The following is a 14,756-nucleotide window of genomic DNA, read 5'->3' as shown; positions in this document are numbered from 1 at the left end:
ATCGTCGCCAGGTAGTCGCGACGCAGCCAAGCTTCTTTTTGAGACTTGTGAAGCTTATCATAAGGCCTTTCTTTCAGAGAGGTCTTGATTTGAACAAGGCCCTTGAAAAGAAGATATCAGAAGTCAAAAGGGCTTCTGAAGTCGAAGTGGAGTTGCTGCTTGATCAAGGCGCAGACGTAAATATGCTGGTCCAAGGCTACCGTATCCTCTGCTGTCTGATCAATTCAATCGAATTTCAAGAGAAGAAAGTGTATAGAAATATTATCGAATTACTTCTTGATCATGGTGCTGATATCAGAAGACAATGTGGCCAGGGGTGCGCTCTTGACGTAGCCCTGCAGGAAAGACGCTGGGATCTTGTTAGCATGTTCCGGGATAGGGATGTAGAAAAGACGCAGATGTACCGACTCATGGAGGCCGAAGTTGATAGTGCATTGCGTCGGCTACAGGAGGAGTATGTACAAGACTGAGCTTTCATGTCCTGGAGGTGTGAAGTTGCAGGTCAGTTGGCTTTGATGTCATTTTCCACTCACGTTCCATTCGCGCCCTTAGCAACAGAATTCTCTCTTCCAGAGGTTTTCAGGCCAAAAGGTAACTCTTCGGAGTGAGTTAGGACAGGATATGCGTTTGGTTTCAATACGCCTGGCATTTGTTTATGCGGTGACCTTAGGTGCACCTCAGGTGTCTATAGGCGTAAGTATGCAAAGGCACTGATCACCAAGATTGGAAAGGCAGCGGGAACCCCTCGCGTCCCTCAATTGCAAGAGACGATTTCTTGTATCTTATTCATTATTTTGAATAGCGTCAAGTCAAACTATTTTCTGAGATCATAACCGTGGGTGGATAAGAGTTCATCAGCGGGACATCATGAAGCTGCGCCTAGAGTAGTTAAGTTGAAGTCGTCTTCCATGTCTCATTCGAATGAACCCTCGAAAAACATCTGCTAAGTAAGATAAACTTGTTTGATCCATCGTTATAGGTTTGCTGTTGGTACTCGAGCCGTGTCCAGCTCGGGAAACAGCCCACAAGGGTACGCCGTTTTCCCGGGTTTCAGTTTCCTACCCCCAAGGCTCTCTCAAGCATTTTTTTACAGTTATAGAATTCCTCAAGCATTCATTCCGTTTAAATAATCCCTATGGCACAATGTCCTGGCCCCCAAAACTTTTCCTCGACCAGGTCATCGCCTCCGGCACCTACCTCGATCGCATCCTCCACCTCCCACCCCAATTCTGCTTCTTCACCAACAACGCACCCCAATTCCTAGAAGTCACCCACCTCAACTTCACCTTCTTCACAAGCGCCTTTCTCCTGCCGTTTTGGCAGCTTTCGGGCCCATATCCGTGGCCACGGCGGAGAATCGTGTTTTCAAAAGTGCTCGTTTGGACGATGTTTCTCTTGGCAAGGCCGCCCAGTCAGCCGATCACAGAACGGCGAGTGCTGGTGTGAAGATAGGTTCATTGCTCACTGGCTGCATTCCAGCGCGGGATGGAGGACTTAGCGGCCCGGTGTTCGGCTCCGTGAATAGACCGGCCCCGCTTTCGGTCTCGGGAATCGGCGTGGTCGCCGGGATCAGGATAGGGAGCCTTCGCAGGAAATCTACTTTGATGAAGAGTAATTTGTTGTATGCTAGATATGAATAGGTCACCATCACATTTCAAAGCACAAACATCATGAACAGTAAAAGTATCTTCTTCATTATCGCATTGCTGCGCAAAGAAAAGGGGAGAGTTTGGCTGCACTCGTCACAAACCAAAAACCAAAAGCCTATTCCAGCTCATTCCCAAGTTTCCTTCCTCATCATGAAAAACGCCGTGTCAGATGATGACATGCTCATCGTGGTATACAGCCCTTTTGCCCCAAACAGAAATGCCTTCCCAATATCGTACCCGTAAAACGCCCAATCGTCACCTTCCTCCCTTCCGCTCAGCGCCGTTTTCTCTAATCGTAGCTACAGCCCGGTATATACACCCTTCAACGTCTTTGTGGCTATGTCGTCTTTTTTGTTTTTGTACTCATCCCAAACAGAAAACCAGAGACAAAACAAGGGGACTAGGACCAGTAAGCCCCAGCGGCAGCAGCCTCGCTCTGCCCCCTCCAGCGCTGGCACTCCGCCAGCCGCTTCTCGAGCTCCTGGTTCTCCTTCCAGAGCATGCCGTTCTTCTTCTCGAGGTGCGTGATGTACTCGGTCGCCTTGCTCAGGATCGTGGCCTTGTTGAGCTTGCGCGCGGGCATCAGGCCGCCGAGCTCCTCGACGACGTCGAACGCCTCGTCGGAGTCGCCGTGCGCGGCGGCGGCCTGAGGGTTCTCGGTCTGCTGGACGACACACCTCAAAGAGGGGACCGCGTCGCGGAGGGCAATGATCTTCTCGTTGATGTTGACGCGGTAGCGCTTCTCGATCATGTTGTGCGGGTTCTTGCTGGGCTCGTGCTTTGTGCGGCGGGCGGGGGGCTCCGGGGAGGCGGAGCGGGAGGAGGAGGCGGTGGAGGCGGAGGATTTGCGCTTGAGGTCGTTGCGGGGGGATGAGCGCTGTGGTTGTTGGGGGGCGGGTTGTCTGGGTGCTTGTTGTGGTTGGGTGGCAGGGCGGGCGGTGATGGTTGACCTCTCGGTCTTGACTTGTGGTTGCGGGCGGGCGGTCTGGGCCGGGGCGTCGAGTGACTGGAAGAGGGGTTGTGTGTCGTTGATGCCCTCGCGGCCGAAGGCTACCGTGTCGCAGGTCAGGTCTGCGGGGTTGGCGGTGGGGCTGAGGGCGATGTTCTGGGAGGAGAGGAAGGACATTGGGCTGCCGAATTCGCCGTAGAAGACGTCGAGGTCTGGGGAGAGGGTGGGCTTCTCAAAGTAGGCGGGCCAGTCGGTGCCGGAGGGGAGGGTGAAGGAGGAGGCGGGGAAGACGGGAGACACGGGGGAGCCGCGGGATGGTGCGGAGTCGGCGCTGAAGTCGGCTTGGGTGTCGTAGAATGAGAGGGGGGAGAGCTCTGGGGGTGACTGGTGGGAGAGATGTTAGTCTTGGGCTTGTTGGAGCGTAGAGAAGAAAAAGTGAGGTTATTCGGAGATTGGGGCGGTTAAATGGGCTTACCATTGAGACACCCGATTGAGGCATCTGGGGTACTTGATAGTAATCGAAGGACTGTTGTTGGGCCATGGTTCGATTCATGGAGAGGTAGATGTGTCCAGGGGTTGTTGTGGTGGTGAGTTGATTGAAGATGTGTGTGAAGTGGTGGCGTTACTCGGAGGGAGTGAAGACCAGATATGTGTGTAGGTGTGTGTGTGTGTGTGTGTGCAAGTGCCGGATGGCGAGATGTGTAGTTGTATGATGATGTTACTTTGGCGATTGAGGCTGATGGTTCGAGCATAGGACAGGTGGGGAGACTACTCGACGGAGGGACAAAGCTATATACCTACAACTCGATGAAAATGCAGAAACCAAAAAAAGAGGTGCGTTTCCCAATTGCTTGGCAGAGGGCGGCCGGGGTAGAGCTCCGCGGCGTAGCATAGGGTGGGCCACCTGGCGAGAATTGGGGGTGATGAGGGCCATGGTAAGGCGGGCGCGGGTTGGAACGGCGAGCAAAACTGGCGATGGACGGGCTCGTCATACGACCGGCCCATGGACAAGGGACAAGTGACAGAAAAAGGTACGACTGCGGGTGTGCGCTACGGCAGCTCGTGCGGCGAGCACACATTGTACACCCCGGGGGAGCAGAGAGGACCTGGATGACGGTCACTTGCCCAGCAGCACAGCAGTAAACGACGAGAACGTCGGGGGGTGGATGCTTGGGATGGTGCGGCGGACGGATCCGACGGTGGAAAGACTGATGATTGACATAAGATGTGCTGTGGAGTTTACTTTGACACATGCACGAGGGAGGATCCCGAGTCGGCAAGCGGTCCATTAGGACGTCGTACCTGGTAGGGATATTGGGAGAGGCTAGGGGGCCGCCGGAGAGAGGTGACCGCCCGGTGGCCCTATGTCATCCCTGATCCATGGCACCCAACCGCGGAAACTGCTGTGCTCTGCGTTTACTTGTGGATTTCTGGTGCTATGGGAAAGCACATCTGGTGCTTAGGAGATGTGATTCCGATACAAGGCGGTTGCAGGCGATCTGGAACGGAGAGAAACGGTGTAAGCTGCGCAGCGCAGTCTTGAGTGAGACAATGTTTTTGCCCACCAAGCAGGCTCGAGTCCCGCGCCCTGACTAAGAACAGAGACATCAGAGAGCGAGCTCGGAACGGTGACAGGGTCCGGGGTGGATGGGCAAATCCCGGACCGGGACACAACGAGATGGAAAGAGGATAGAACGATAGAGGGGCGGATTGGTAGCTTGGCGGGGAGGGGAAAGCCGTTGCCAACTTTGAGCGTTGGCTAGCTACCGGGCAATAAGCCTCAAGCTAAATTGCGAGTACGGGCACATGAGGCCATGGGGCGTCGGAAGCGAGCGGTTTCTTTGCGATGTTCTGCCCCGGCCGTCATCATCTTGCATAAGATCTGGCCATCAGCAATTCTGTCGCTAGTCATTCTCTCGATGCCCTCAAATTGCGAGCCGCTTCAGTTGTCGCAAAACCTTGGACACGGCCTCAAGACCTTGGTTCGGATGCTTCAATCTCGTGCGATGCCATGCAATGGGATGAATCTGGATCGCAGGGACCCCCAAAAGGGACCACCCCAGGACGTCAGTTGGCAATGTCCCGAGACCCCTCAGAACCAAGATCCCGTCCTCATCGGCCGAGATGGAGCGCATGTAATTCCTGACGGCGTCAAAAAAGTGAGGTGTCAAACATTACATAATTGGCGAACGGGGCCGGTGAAGGGGAAATTGGTGTTGATGGACGGGAATTGATGGGAATCCGAGGGCTGGGCATGTTCTTGACGTGCATGCGGTCGCTGTGATGGCGTGGGCTGGCTGTGGGTATCGCGTGCAAGGTGCATGTGTCGATGTCGTCGTGCCTTGCTTGATGAAGATGTTTTGGCGGCAGCGTGTTTCCAGTCGACTGTCGAGAGTCGTTGACATGCGTGCTGGTGCATGTACTTTGGGAGCGCAAACGGTCCAAAACGGGTTGACAGGTGGCCCATGGCAGGCAGCGTGCGCCGCGGGATCGAGATCTCCAGGGTCCCCTCCCTCCCACGCCCGCCCACGTCTCCCACGCACTTCCCACTTGGGATTCCATTTCCCTGGCACGGACGACGAATGTGCCAGGTCCCAACCAAGTTCTGGAAGACGAGTGCTTCGAGGATGAGAGTCAGGACGTCGGTCTCTGGGGTACGCCATACCAAACAAGGCATGAGTGACATGTTCTGGGCGGTGATGTGCGTGGTGATGTGCTGCGCTGGCAGACCCGAGCGGCTGGTTGGTACTGATTGCAGCTCTCAAGCTAAACGTCAAGTTGCCCTGGTGGAGAGGATGGGCTGGAGGATGTGCAAGCTGGCGTCCGGTCGTGGAGACCCGAAGATGCCGGGAGACGGAGCCGAAGGAGCTGGGCTGTGGAAGAGGCCTCGGCCTCGGCGGCGAGGAGCGACGAGCCACAGCTGAGCTGAGGTGCAGTATCCGTAACAGCCACAGCAATATCCGTAGTGGTAGCATCAACAATAGCAGCAGTAGCGATGGTAGCATCCATCGGCGACGTCAGATAGACAAGCGGTATCCGTAACGGAGATGCATCGACGATGCCGGTGACGGATCGTAGTTGCTTTGCGACTTGACTCCGTTGTCCGGCCGCGGGAGGGCGTCCGGTGCCTAGCGAGGACATCCATCGGACAATGAAGGGACATGGCCACAGCAGAGTTTTCCAATTCAGCCTCAGAGATTGGACATGCAGGCCGGAGGGCGACTGAATGATGCCGGCGACAATGAGCGAGATGAGGGTCAGGTCGTTGGGGAGCCAGGTTGCGGTTGTAGGAAGGAGGGCTTGGGTCGAGAAGCGGCCAAAGTGGTCTGATTTCGCTGCAGCGTCGAACGTCGCGACCAACAGCCCATTCCTTCCCCCAATCGAACGAGCAGCACGGTCCACCCGGCCCCACCCGCGGCCAATAGGCAGCCGGGTCATCATATCAGGTACCTCCCGCCTGTTTTGGGCAGGAAGTGACTTTGCGAGTGGTAGCAGCTGCCATCCCCGAGTGTTCCCGTGCGCCCTCACAATTTTCGCAGTGGCCGTGTTCTCGATCCATTTTCGATCCATTTTCCAACATCCCCATTCTTTTTTTCCCTTGGGACTCCCCGTGCTCATTTTCGTTGTCTCTTTTGCGTTTTTCCCCGAGCGGAAAGAGATGCTGTTTTTGGTAGCAGGCGTCACATGCATCGTCTGCGAACCCGAGTCGACAACCCGCGTAGTGACATCGCCAGCAGTCCAGCGGCAATCTTCGCTCATACAACACCACCACAGTCATCGCGATTGACCAGACGAACCGCGCTGCGGATTGGCTCTGTTTGACCTCAGACCTGCCGTGCAGAGTGCTGATCGACATGGCGGATTGCTGTGCCCCGTCCCCTGTTCCCTGTCCGAAGACCGCTGCTGCTTCTCCTCATATTCCTCCAGCCGAGACCCCAACGCGGGCGCCGTCTGCAAATCTGCAAATCCAACTGCAACCCTCTTAACTAACAAGACCCAGCATGGTCTAGGCACTGACGACAAACGACCTCGGGAAATACGGTCAAAAATCACAATTCACCCCAGCGACAACTTTCATCACCGACCATTCAACCTGTCGCAGACTGAGACGCAGTGTCTGGACTGTCGCCTCGAGATTGGACCGGCCCGGTTTGACTGCCACATATGCCTGCGACTTTCCTGTCGCTTCAAGGAGGAGATTATGTTGATCTGGATACCTTAGATGGCATCAGTTCCGAGGGATTGAGAGGGCAATACAGAGTACACTGGCATTCGCAATGCAGTCGCACTCCCAGACCGCAAATTTTCAAACCCCGACCTGCCCCTCCTTGCTGTTCAGCTGCTGAGCCCAGAGGCACCGCACCGGACTGCGCTGTTTACATCTAAACGGCGAATCCCAAGTCCAGAACCCGGCGCTCCCGGCCCCAGCCTGCCTCAATGATCGCCGACACAGCAGCTGGGCATGAACGCCGCTGCTCGCTGCTGCTCGTGTTCGGAAGAGGAGGGGTGGGATGCGAGCGGATTGCACAAAACAAAATTGCAGCAACCGACTGCACCATGTGTCGCAGACGTACATTCGCAGATGAGCTGGGCAGCCCAGCGCCAACAACCACGGGCGCAAGCCAGCACACCATCAACACGCGGAGGGCCTTCCGCCCGTCTGCCTGCAGGATCTCATCCACCCGCATCTGTGCACTGACAGGACCCTGCAGCGTCCGCGCCAGTCTAGCCTATTCCCGCCGTCCGGTCTTCACCTGCCCTACGAAAACACCTGCAAACGCTGTCGGCCGGTTCAGTTCGGCCGGTCGGGTGGGCGGACAAGTTCATCCCTTTTTTATACCTCGGAAGTCGGCGAGGGGAGTCAAACGACTCACACAACTTGACGGATATGCGCGTGGCAAATGGCTGTTTGCTTAGCCGAAGCTGTCATCAAATGCAGCTTTTTTCTTTCTTGTCCCTCGTCAGCCCCTGGGTGGAACTTATGCGAAGCGAGTGGGGGACTGGAGGTTGGCATTGTGGTTCCCAGTCAGCCGCTGGCTGGATGCGCCCAAACAACGACGCTGGTTTTCTGACGAGTCAGCAATTTGCTTGTCACTGATCTACCCTATGGATTGAGAATGACGTGGCCACGCTGCCCAACGGCTAGCCAGGCTTGTTTCCCATCGAAGTTCCGGAAGAAGTTCGGAAGGATCGAGTGATCCTCGCAGGTGCTTAGGTCAAGCTGTCCAGTCCTCAATGTGAGATCACCCAATGTATTGCCAAGGTCCTCTGGCTTGCTCTTTGGTCTGAGTGACTGGAATTTTGAAGTGAATCTCTCAGGATGAGGGTTTCACGATGCGTGACTGTTTTCAACTCAACACCGTAACGTCCAAGGCGTGAAAAAGATTTATGTAGCATCCAGAAGATGCCAGACCAAGAACATTGCTAGCATAACCATCACGAACTTTACACTGCTCAAATACAGATTCAGCTAACCAGCAAACCAGCACGATGCCTTCCCCGAAATCCACCCCCAAACCTACCTCCTGCCTTCCTGAAGACCCCTTCACTAACATCACACAGACCCTCCCTCCTTTCAACTTCCTGAACCTCCCTCTCCTGCCCCGCCGCACCTTCAAAATCATCGCCGAACCTGACTCTCAGCCCTCCCTTCCGAGAACACCACCCTCACAACAAACCTCTCAAACTCCCCCTCGTTCGACTCCATACTACAAAACCTCAAACCCTTCCTCCCCCAAGACCCCTTCGCCCTCCGCCCGCCGCGACCCCCATTCAAATGCCTCCAAGCGCACCCCCTCCTCAACAGCCTCCAAACGCTCCCTCGACACCGAAGGCGACGTCAAAATGCGAAACGGGGCGTACACCTCCCCAGACCGCCGGTACCTCCAGTCCCTCCAAGCCGCCAACACCCTGCAGTCCCAGATCCAGGCCGCCGTTCACGACAACTTCGAGTTCGAGCGCGCGCGCTTCGTCGAGGATGTGCGGGGCGCGGTCCTGGATAGTCTGGCGGACGAGGTCGCGGAGCGGGTTGACGTGGCGATCGTCGCTGCTGCGGGTGAGCCTGAGGGCAGCGAGTTTGATGCCGTGGTCGCTGTGAGGGAGAGGTTGAGGAAAATGGGCGAGGAGGGGCTTGTGCGGGTGTTTTGTACGCAGGAGATGTTGGGTGTTTTGAGGAAGGTGATTGGGGTTGTCGAGGGGGAGCTGGGGGTGGGTGTTGCGGGGTGGACTTTGGTTGCGAGTGATTCTTCGGAATGAGGTTGCGAGAAGTAGGTTGTGTTCCGTTGGTATGATCGTTTTTTTGGCCAGTCAGTACAGTGCGTTGAAGACCATTTGTGTCGTTGCTTTAGAAAGTGAACGTCGCAAACAGAATGAAAATAAGAACACGAACAGAAATGACGTTAATTCGATGGCCAATACGTCAGAGCGGCGAACCTCAAGTATGGATAGCAGTTGATATTAAGTATCACAGTTCAACTTCGAAGCCCTTGCAACGGAATAAGCTTGCCATCCCTCTCCTTTGTCATGAAAGAACCTCCCCCTCGGTATGATGTTGTTGCTTTATGCGCTTACCATAGCGCGCTGTGAGTATTCGAACTACATCTCTGCAGGAGCACGCCATCGCCGTGAATGAATCTGATACATCAACTTTCCAAAATTAGTACGAGCAATTGAGAAGGACTGATGTACGTTTGAACAATTTCTGAAGAAATTCGTGGCCGATAGATTACACGAGACGAGCCACAGAAGTTGAGAACGGACGTGTTATAATGCCCACAAACCTGATGGACTTCATATCACCTCTCTTTTTGAGGTTTATACCATGCTTGCCCTGATTGAATTGACTGAGCAAACACCATGTCATCGTCAGACTTGCTGAGACGTTTGACTCCTTTTCATAATTAGTTGGGCTATGAGAGAGTTTGCTGCCCAAGTGGACGACAAATATACTCACTGTTGATCTCTTTTCTTACTTGGATTATTATCCTGAATGTTGATGTGAATATAAATCTTGTTACTGCTACTACTGGCATATCACTGTTGCTGCTGTCGACGTTGTCCCTGTTGTTCTATCTCAGTCCCGTCCAAACAGCAAAACCCACATAAATTTCATGTCTCCTTGGTAAAATACATTGCTATTTTATCCTCATAATGCAGAGCCATTTTGTCGAGAAGAACCCCGCCCGATTTGTTTGAATCCACTGATAGTGGATGGAGCAATGAGCGGCGATCACGCCTCGGACTTAGGATGACGCTGAGCGCGACTCGATACAACTTGGTCCGGAATTTACGATGCTTAACTCCAGTTCGGTATCCCGACATATAAATCACATCCACAATTGCAATAAATCAAAGTCGAAACAGCCCGAACAAGTCACCACCAACCTGAATGCAAACATCATGATGACGGAACAAACCCTCCAAGAAGTCGGCACCGCCTTCATCCGCGCCTTCGACACTCTCGAAGACGCCGCGCATATCTCTCTCCGCGCCTCCTCCTGCACGCACACCTTCGCACCCGCCTCCATGGGCTCGCCACCGCCAATGACGAACGTCGAGCTGGCGGCGCACTTAGCCAAGCTCCGGCTCATCATGACCGGCTTCCCCGTCACGGTCAAGGAGATCAACGTGAACGTGCCCAAACGCCAGGTCCTGATCTGGGCGACTGCCGTGGCGGAGTTCAAGGACGAGGTGAAGGGGCTGAAGGAGGGTGAGGATGGCACGGAGTGGGATTATGTCGGGGAGTACATGTTCTTCTTGACGGTGGACGAGGAGGGGAAGATTAGTCGCGTGGTGGAGTTTGTGGATAGTTTGGGGACGAAGAGGGTTTGGGGGTTGATGAGTAGGGCGTGGGAGAATGCTGGCGTGGTGCAGAAGCTGTTTGGGAGCGGGGAGGCTTGAGAGAGATGCTGTCCTTCGCGATGGTTAAGCTTGGTTTGGCAACGAAAGATCGGGTTTCAGTGACATTGAAGGCTCCTGTTTTCTTCCTCGTTAGGAACTTGTATTATGACATGACTACAAGACACGTAGCTGTGAATATTATACATTCATGCAACTTCACCGTGGTACCTGAATGTCCGTCTTCTATCTTCCATCTCTCCTACGTCATAATCCGCAAAAGCATGTCTACTCCAAGACCGACCCTCCACCCTCTTCACCTCAATAAGACCTTTGCTACGGCAAACATCCAGTTCACCACGCAGCACGGCTAATCCCCGTTCAGCCTCTGCGGGTTCGCGAGAGAACTCGTTGTCTATCAGCCCGGCAGCGAAGAACCCAGGTGTGTAACCAATGATGGTGATCCGGCGCAGACATGGCATCCCTGCCATGATCGCATCCAGTTCCTGCCATTGATCTCTGTCCCTGTACTGCGGGCTAGTCATGAGATGTAGGAATATGTGCTCCAGAGTAGCCGGGGCTGAAGAGATCGTGGCCAGGGCTGAAGCGACGCCTGTGTTGCCTAGGTTTCCTCGGCCCGGGGTGCGGAGGTTGATACTTAGGTTTCTAAGACAGGGCATCTCCGGAAGGACCAAGTTGCCTAATGGATGTCAGCGTCCTGGGAAACGTGTGTAGTGGGAGCGATTGTTACCAGGATCGTCGAAAGATGCAGCCAGAGATTGAAGTGTTGCAGCCGTGGCGCGAATCAATCGCTCCAGGTTTTCTCTTGTTCCCTGTGGAGATTCGGCAACGAGAGTCTCAAGCATTGGGAGTCTGGCTCTCGATAGCGCCGGAACAATGTGTGGCCAGACTTTTCGTACAACCCAATGTGTGCCGTCGAGGGGCGGCCCCTCAGCCGAGTAAAGACACAGGGCTCGAAGATTTCCCAGCCGTACAGCAATGGAAGCGATTTCGTTCTCAGTGTTTTCGATCTTATGCTCCTTCCAACGGCGCAGGATTTCCGCCCCATCGTTAAGAACTGGCCCCTCCACTGATACCAGACCGACGCCCAGAAAACTGATATCAGGCTGGTCCAGAACAATCTCCATCGCCCGACTCAAATCATTGGTTATCAGCCACTTCACAATGAGCGATCTACGGGGTCGCGCCTGTCTGAGGAACTCTTGCTGCTGGCTCTCGGAAAGGTTACAGCGGCCAAAATTGTCGAGAACCAAATCAGAACATGTGTGAAAGTGGTTCATGATGGTAATGACATTCTCTCTGAAGGCTTGTATCGCCTCAGCGTCAATTGGTTCATCAACACAAATAGCCTCGACCATTTGCGGGATCGTCGTGCCGGGGCCTAGAAGGACGGCGAGCTTCTCGGCAGTCTGGGCCGTTAAATGGATCCTCCGCCGGCGCCACTGAACTTCTCGGGCTGGAGACCACCAAGAGCGGCATACGTGGCCGGCGGCAGGGAGGGAGGGGGTGGGAAGAAAAGAGAAGCAGTGCTCGAGCAGCTCTGGAGGGAATGCTTCGATGGACATTGTAAAGAGGCTGGGAGGATATTTGATGGAGAGTTGTACGAAGTTCCGTCAAAATTCTTCTTTGTTGGAATTGGTTTGTTTTGGTTGAGCTCCTGACCGCGTCTAGTGCCGAATGTCATGTACCTTAGTTGCCAGCCCGAAAAAGAAAGATACCCATGAACTTGAGCCAGAGGGATATGCAATTCGTCAAAACACCCCAGCATCTCATATGCACTTATGGGGCCTAAGCACCACGTTTACAAACATTCAGGGACTGTATACTAAATCTGACCTTCGCCGTTCCTCGATCTTGAATGCATGTGTGCAATAACGCAACACATTAGTTTCGCATAGGGCGCCGTCTCTTGTAAGAGGCGACAATACTAGAGCGGAGTAGGTATAGTCTCATTTATGGAAATGTATGGCACTGTTGTGCTGAGATGTAATTTTACCAAGACATCTTGAACATAGTTCAGAGGTTGTCATATTTCAATCTGGTAGTCGCCTGGGTATGGTGCGGCCAGAAGAGATGCACGACCGAAATTCATGATTTCCGATTTGCTTTAGCGCGAGCGATTGCAGAACCGCCGACACTCCAGTCTACAGCTCAATGAATCGCAGCTCAGCCATCGACATTATCTCTCCTCGATCTTCTCCTCATGACGCAGTGCAAATTAGAGTTTACTCTCGTCTCATTGACGACTTATATTTTGAACGCGATGTGGTCTGCTTCATTCTCAATCGCGCTGTAAGAGTCGTCCTCTAATACGTCAGTAGCTTTAATGTGTACACCCATGCAGGTCATTCACACCGACCGATATGCATGGGATTTCAGCCCAGGATATTTTAAGCAGCGTGCATCTTGCCAAGGCCTGTATGCTTACTTTCAAGGCTGATGTGCCTTATCTTTCCCCAGCCGTAACTGTCCTGATTGGCAGAAGTGTGCCTCATTAACGGAGAGATCGCCGTGTGCTTCCCAATTCTCGTTGGAAGTACAGGAAAGGGGACCATAAGGTCCACTGAAGGCGCTAGAAAATTGCATGTGCTAATGGATACGAGAGGCAACAGAAGTGATTGCGGATCTTGACTTGACATGTACCTAAACCACCAATGAATCGTGATGAGGCGCTATCTCTGTGAACGGTCTTGATCAAGCTCTCGCATGCCGTTGTAAGCCCGACTGTAGCTCAAATTATTGGAATTTAGATGTACTAGCATTTGCCTATAGCTTCTGTGGTGAAGAGACGTTGCGTAGAATGCCAAGTAGGCAAGGCTTTACATGAAGACAAATACTTGGGTAATTTCAAGGCATGCGAAGGGTGCGGCATGCAGGCTGTGGATTTCGTGTTACCTTAGAAATGCAAAAAGGCTGCAAGAGAGGCTCGGCAGTCCGCCATCAGCTTTGAAGTCACATCATTCTCTGCAAGTACATGAAGGCTCCGACGATTGCGTAAGTTGCCTGTCATACAAATGTGTCAGTAGTAAAAATACCTACTTAAGTACAGGCCACGGCTCCCGTATGTTCATATGAAAGAGGCGACAATCATCCATCCATCCATGTTCTACAATCAATCATACTCAGTTTTTCTCTCTCAGAAGCATACCTCTTCTTAAAGTAATCATGGAGAATTACCACGTGCTAACCCGGCCTAATTCTCCCCAAAAGCGTTCTTTGGGACGATTCTCCACGCTCACCTCGGACGCTTCCCTTCAACCTCTTCCAGATCAACCCAGGCAGTACCAGCCTCCGTCATCAACCAGAACCCATCGGGAGACGGAACCCCGTGAGCAAGTAGTATCGAACAACCCAGCTCACCTCAGTGATGATGAGCAAATGAGTCTCATTCCACATTCTTGCGACGAAAATGAAGACCCATCGGTTCAGTACACGGCAATCCCACAATCACTGAATGCCACTTCTGAACAGTCGCAGAGAGTTCCGGATTGCCTGAAAGGCGTTCCCTCGACGTCACCGAATGCTGCCAAGGGAAAATCCATCAAACTAGATACCCCAGACATTTCGAAACCATTATGGAGAATCTGGGCAATCGAACTGGCCTGCCTCCTGCTGAGCGTTTTGCTGTTCATCTGTACGTCTATGTTGCAGTCAACATGCCAATCTCAGCCATACTGATTACTCACTTTCAAGTCATTATCATCGTCTTTGTCTCATTGAACCAGAAACCATTACCAAACTGGCCTTTGGGCATCACATTAAACTCGTTCCTTGCATTCCTCACTACCTGGTCTAAGGCTGCGTTCATGATACCGGTGTCCGTTTCCATCAGCCAAGCTCAGTGGGCCTGGTTCGATCAGAAGAGCACAGAGCCGCGGCCCCTCTACGACCTCGACGTCATTGATCAGGCAAGTAGAGGGGCATGGGGATCTCTCATACTGCTCTGGCGGTTTCGCTTCCGCCATTTTGTGGTTCTTGGGGCTCTCCTGGTTTCTATCAGTGCTCTGACATCACCCATCACACAGCTGGCCATCAACTACCCTATGCGGGATGTTCCACTAGCAAGAGAAGTGGCTAGCACACATGCCATCCAGGATCTCAGTTCGCCCAGAGATGCTCTAGGCATTGTCGCCCATATTTCTACCTTCTTAGCTAGCTTCCTGGATACTACTAAGTTTACGGAACCAATACCCTATTCAGTCATTGCTAACAGGGGAGTATTCTGTTCAACAGGCAACTGCACATTCAAGCCTTATCATTCAATTGGAGTTTGCATGAAAATGGCAAATATTACATCTTCT

The 14,756-nt window shown here is 53.2% G+C and overlaps 4 protein-coding genes across 4 annotated transcripts; 2 read left to right on the top strand and 2 right to left on the bottom strand.

The window, feature by feature from the left end:
- Nucleotides 1-2,049: 2,049 nt before the first annotated feature.
- sre1-0 (Sterol regulatory element-binding protein 1) lies at nt 2,050-3,139 on the bottom strand (the record flags this gene model as incomplete). Its single annotated transcript, XM_037327857.1, has 2 exons — nt 2,050-2,982; nt 3,074-3,139. The coding sequence occupies 2 exons, from the start codon at nt 3,137-3,139 to the stop codon at nt 2,050-2,052; spliced, it is 999 nt and encodes a 332-aa protein (XP_037174658.1).
- A 4,949-nt stretch (nt 3,140-8,088) lies between these two features.
- On the top strand, nt 8,089-8,853 carry CGCA056_v012612 (uncharacterized protein; the record flags this gene model as incomplete). Its single annotated transcript, XM_037327856.1, has 1 exon — nt 8,089-8,853. One exon carries the CDS (start codon nt 8,089-8,091, stop codon nt 8,851-8,853), a length of 765 nt encoding a protein of 254 aa, XP_037174268.1.
- A 1,143-nt stretch (nt 8,854-9,996) lies between these two features.
- Nucleotides 9,997-10,497, top strand: CGCA056_v012611 (uncharacterized protein; the record flags this gene model as incomplete). The annotated part of the gene is made up of 1 exon (XM_037327855.1): nt 9,997-10,497. One exon carries the CDS (start codon nt 9,997-9,999, stop codon nt 10,495-10,497), a length of 501 nt encoding a protein of 166 aa, XP_037174740.1.
- Nucleotides 10,498-10,643: 146 nt separating this feature from the next.
- On the bottom strand, nt 10,644-12,020 carry CGCA056_v012610 (uncharacterized protein; the record flags this gene model as incomplete). The annotated part of the gene is made up of 2 exons (XM_037327854.1): nt 10,644-11,134; nt 11,186-12,020. 2 exons carry the CDS (start codon nt 12,018-12,020, stop codon nt 10,644-10,646), a joined length of 1,326 nt encoding a protein of 441 aa, XP_037174076.1.
- Nucleotides 12,021-14,756: the final 2,736 nt, after the last annotated feature.

This window comes from Colletotrichum aenigma (assembly GCF_013390185.1).
Source record: "Colletotrichum aenigma strain Cg56 chromosome Unknown KSG_Cg56_contig08, whole genome shotgun sequence".
In the NCBI taxonomy this organism is placed as follows: Eukaryota; Fungi; Ascomycota; class Sordariomycetes; order Glomerellales; family Glomerellaceae; genus Colletotrichum; species Colletotrichum aenigma.
Note: the sequence above shows the minus strand (reverse complement) of the source record. Positions and strands in the feature narration are given on the sequence as shown.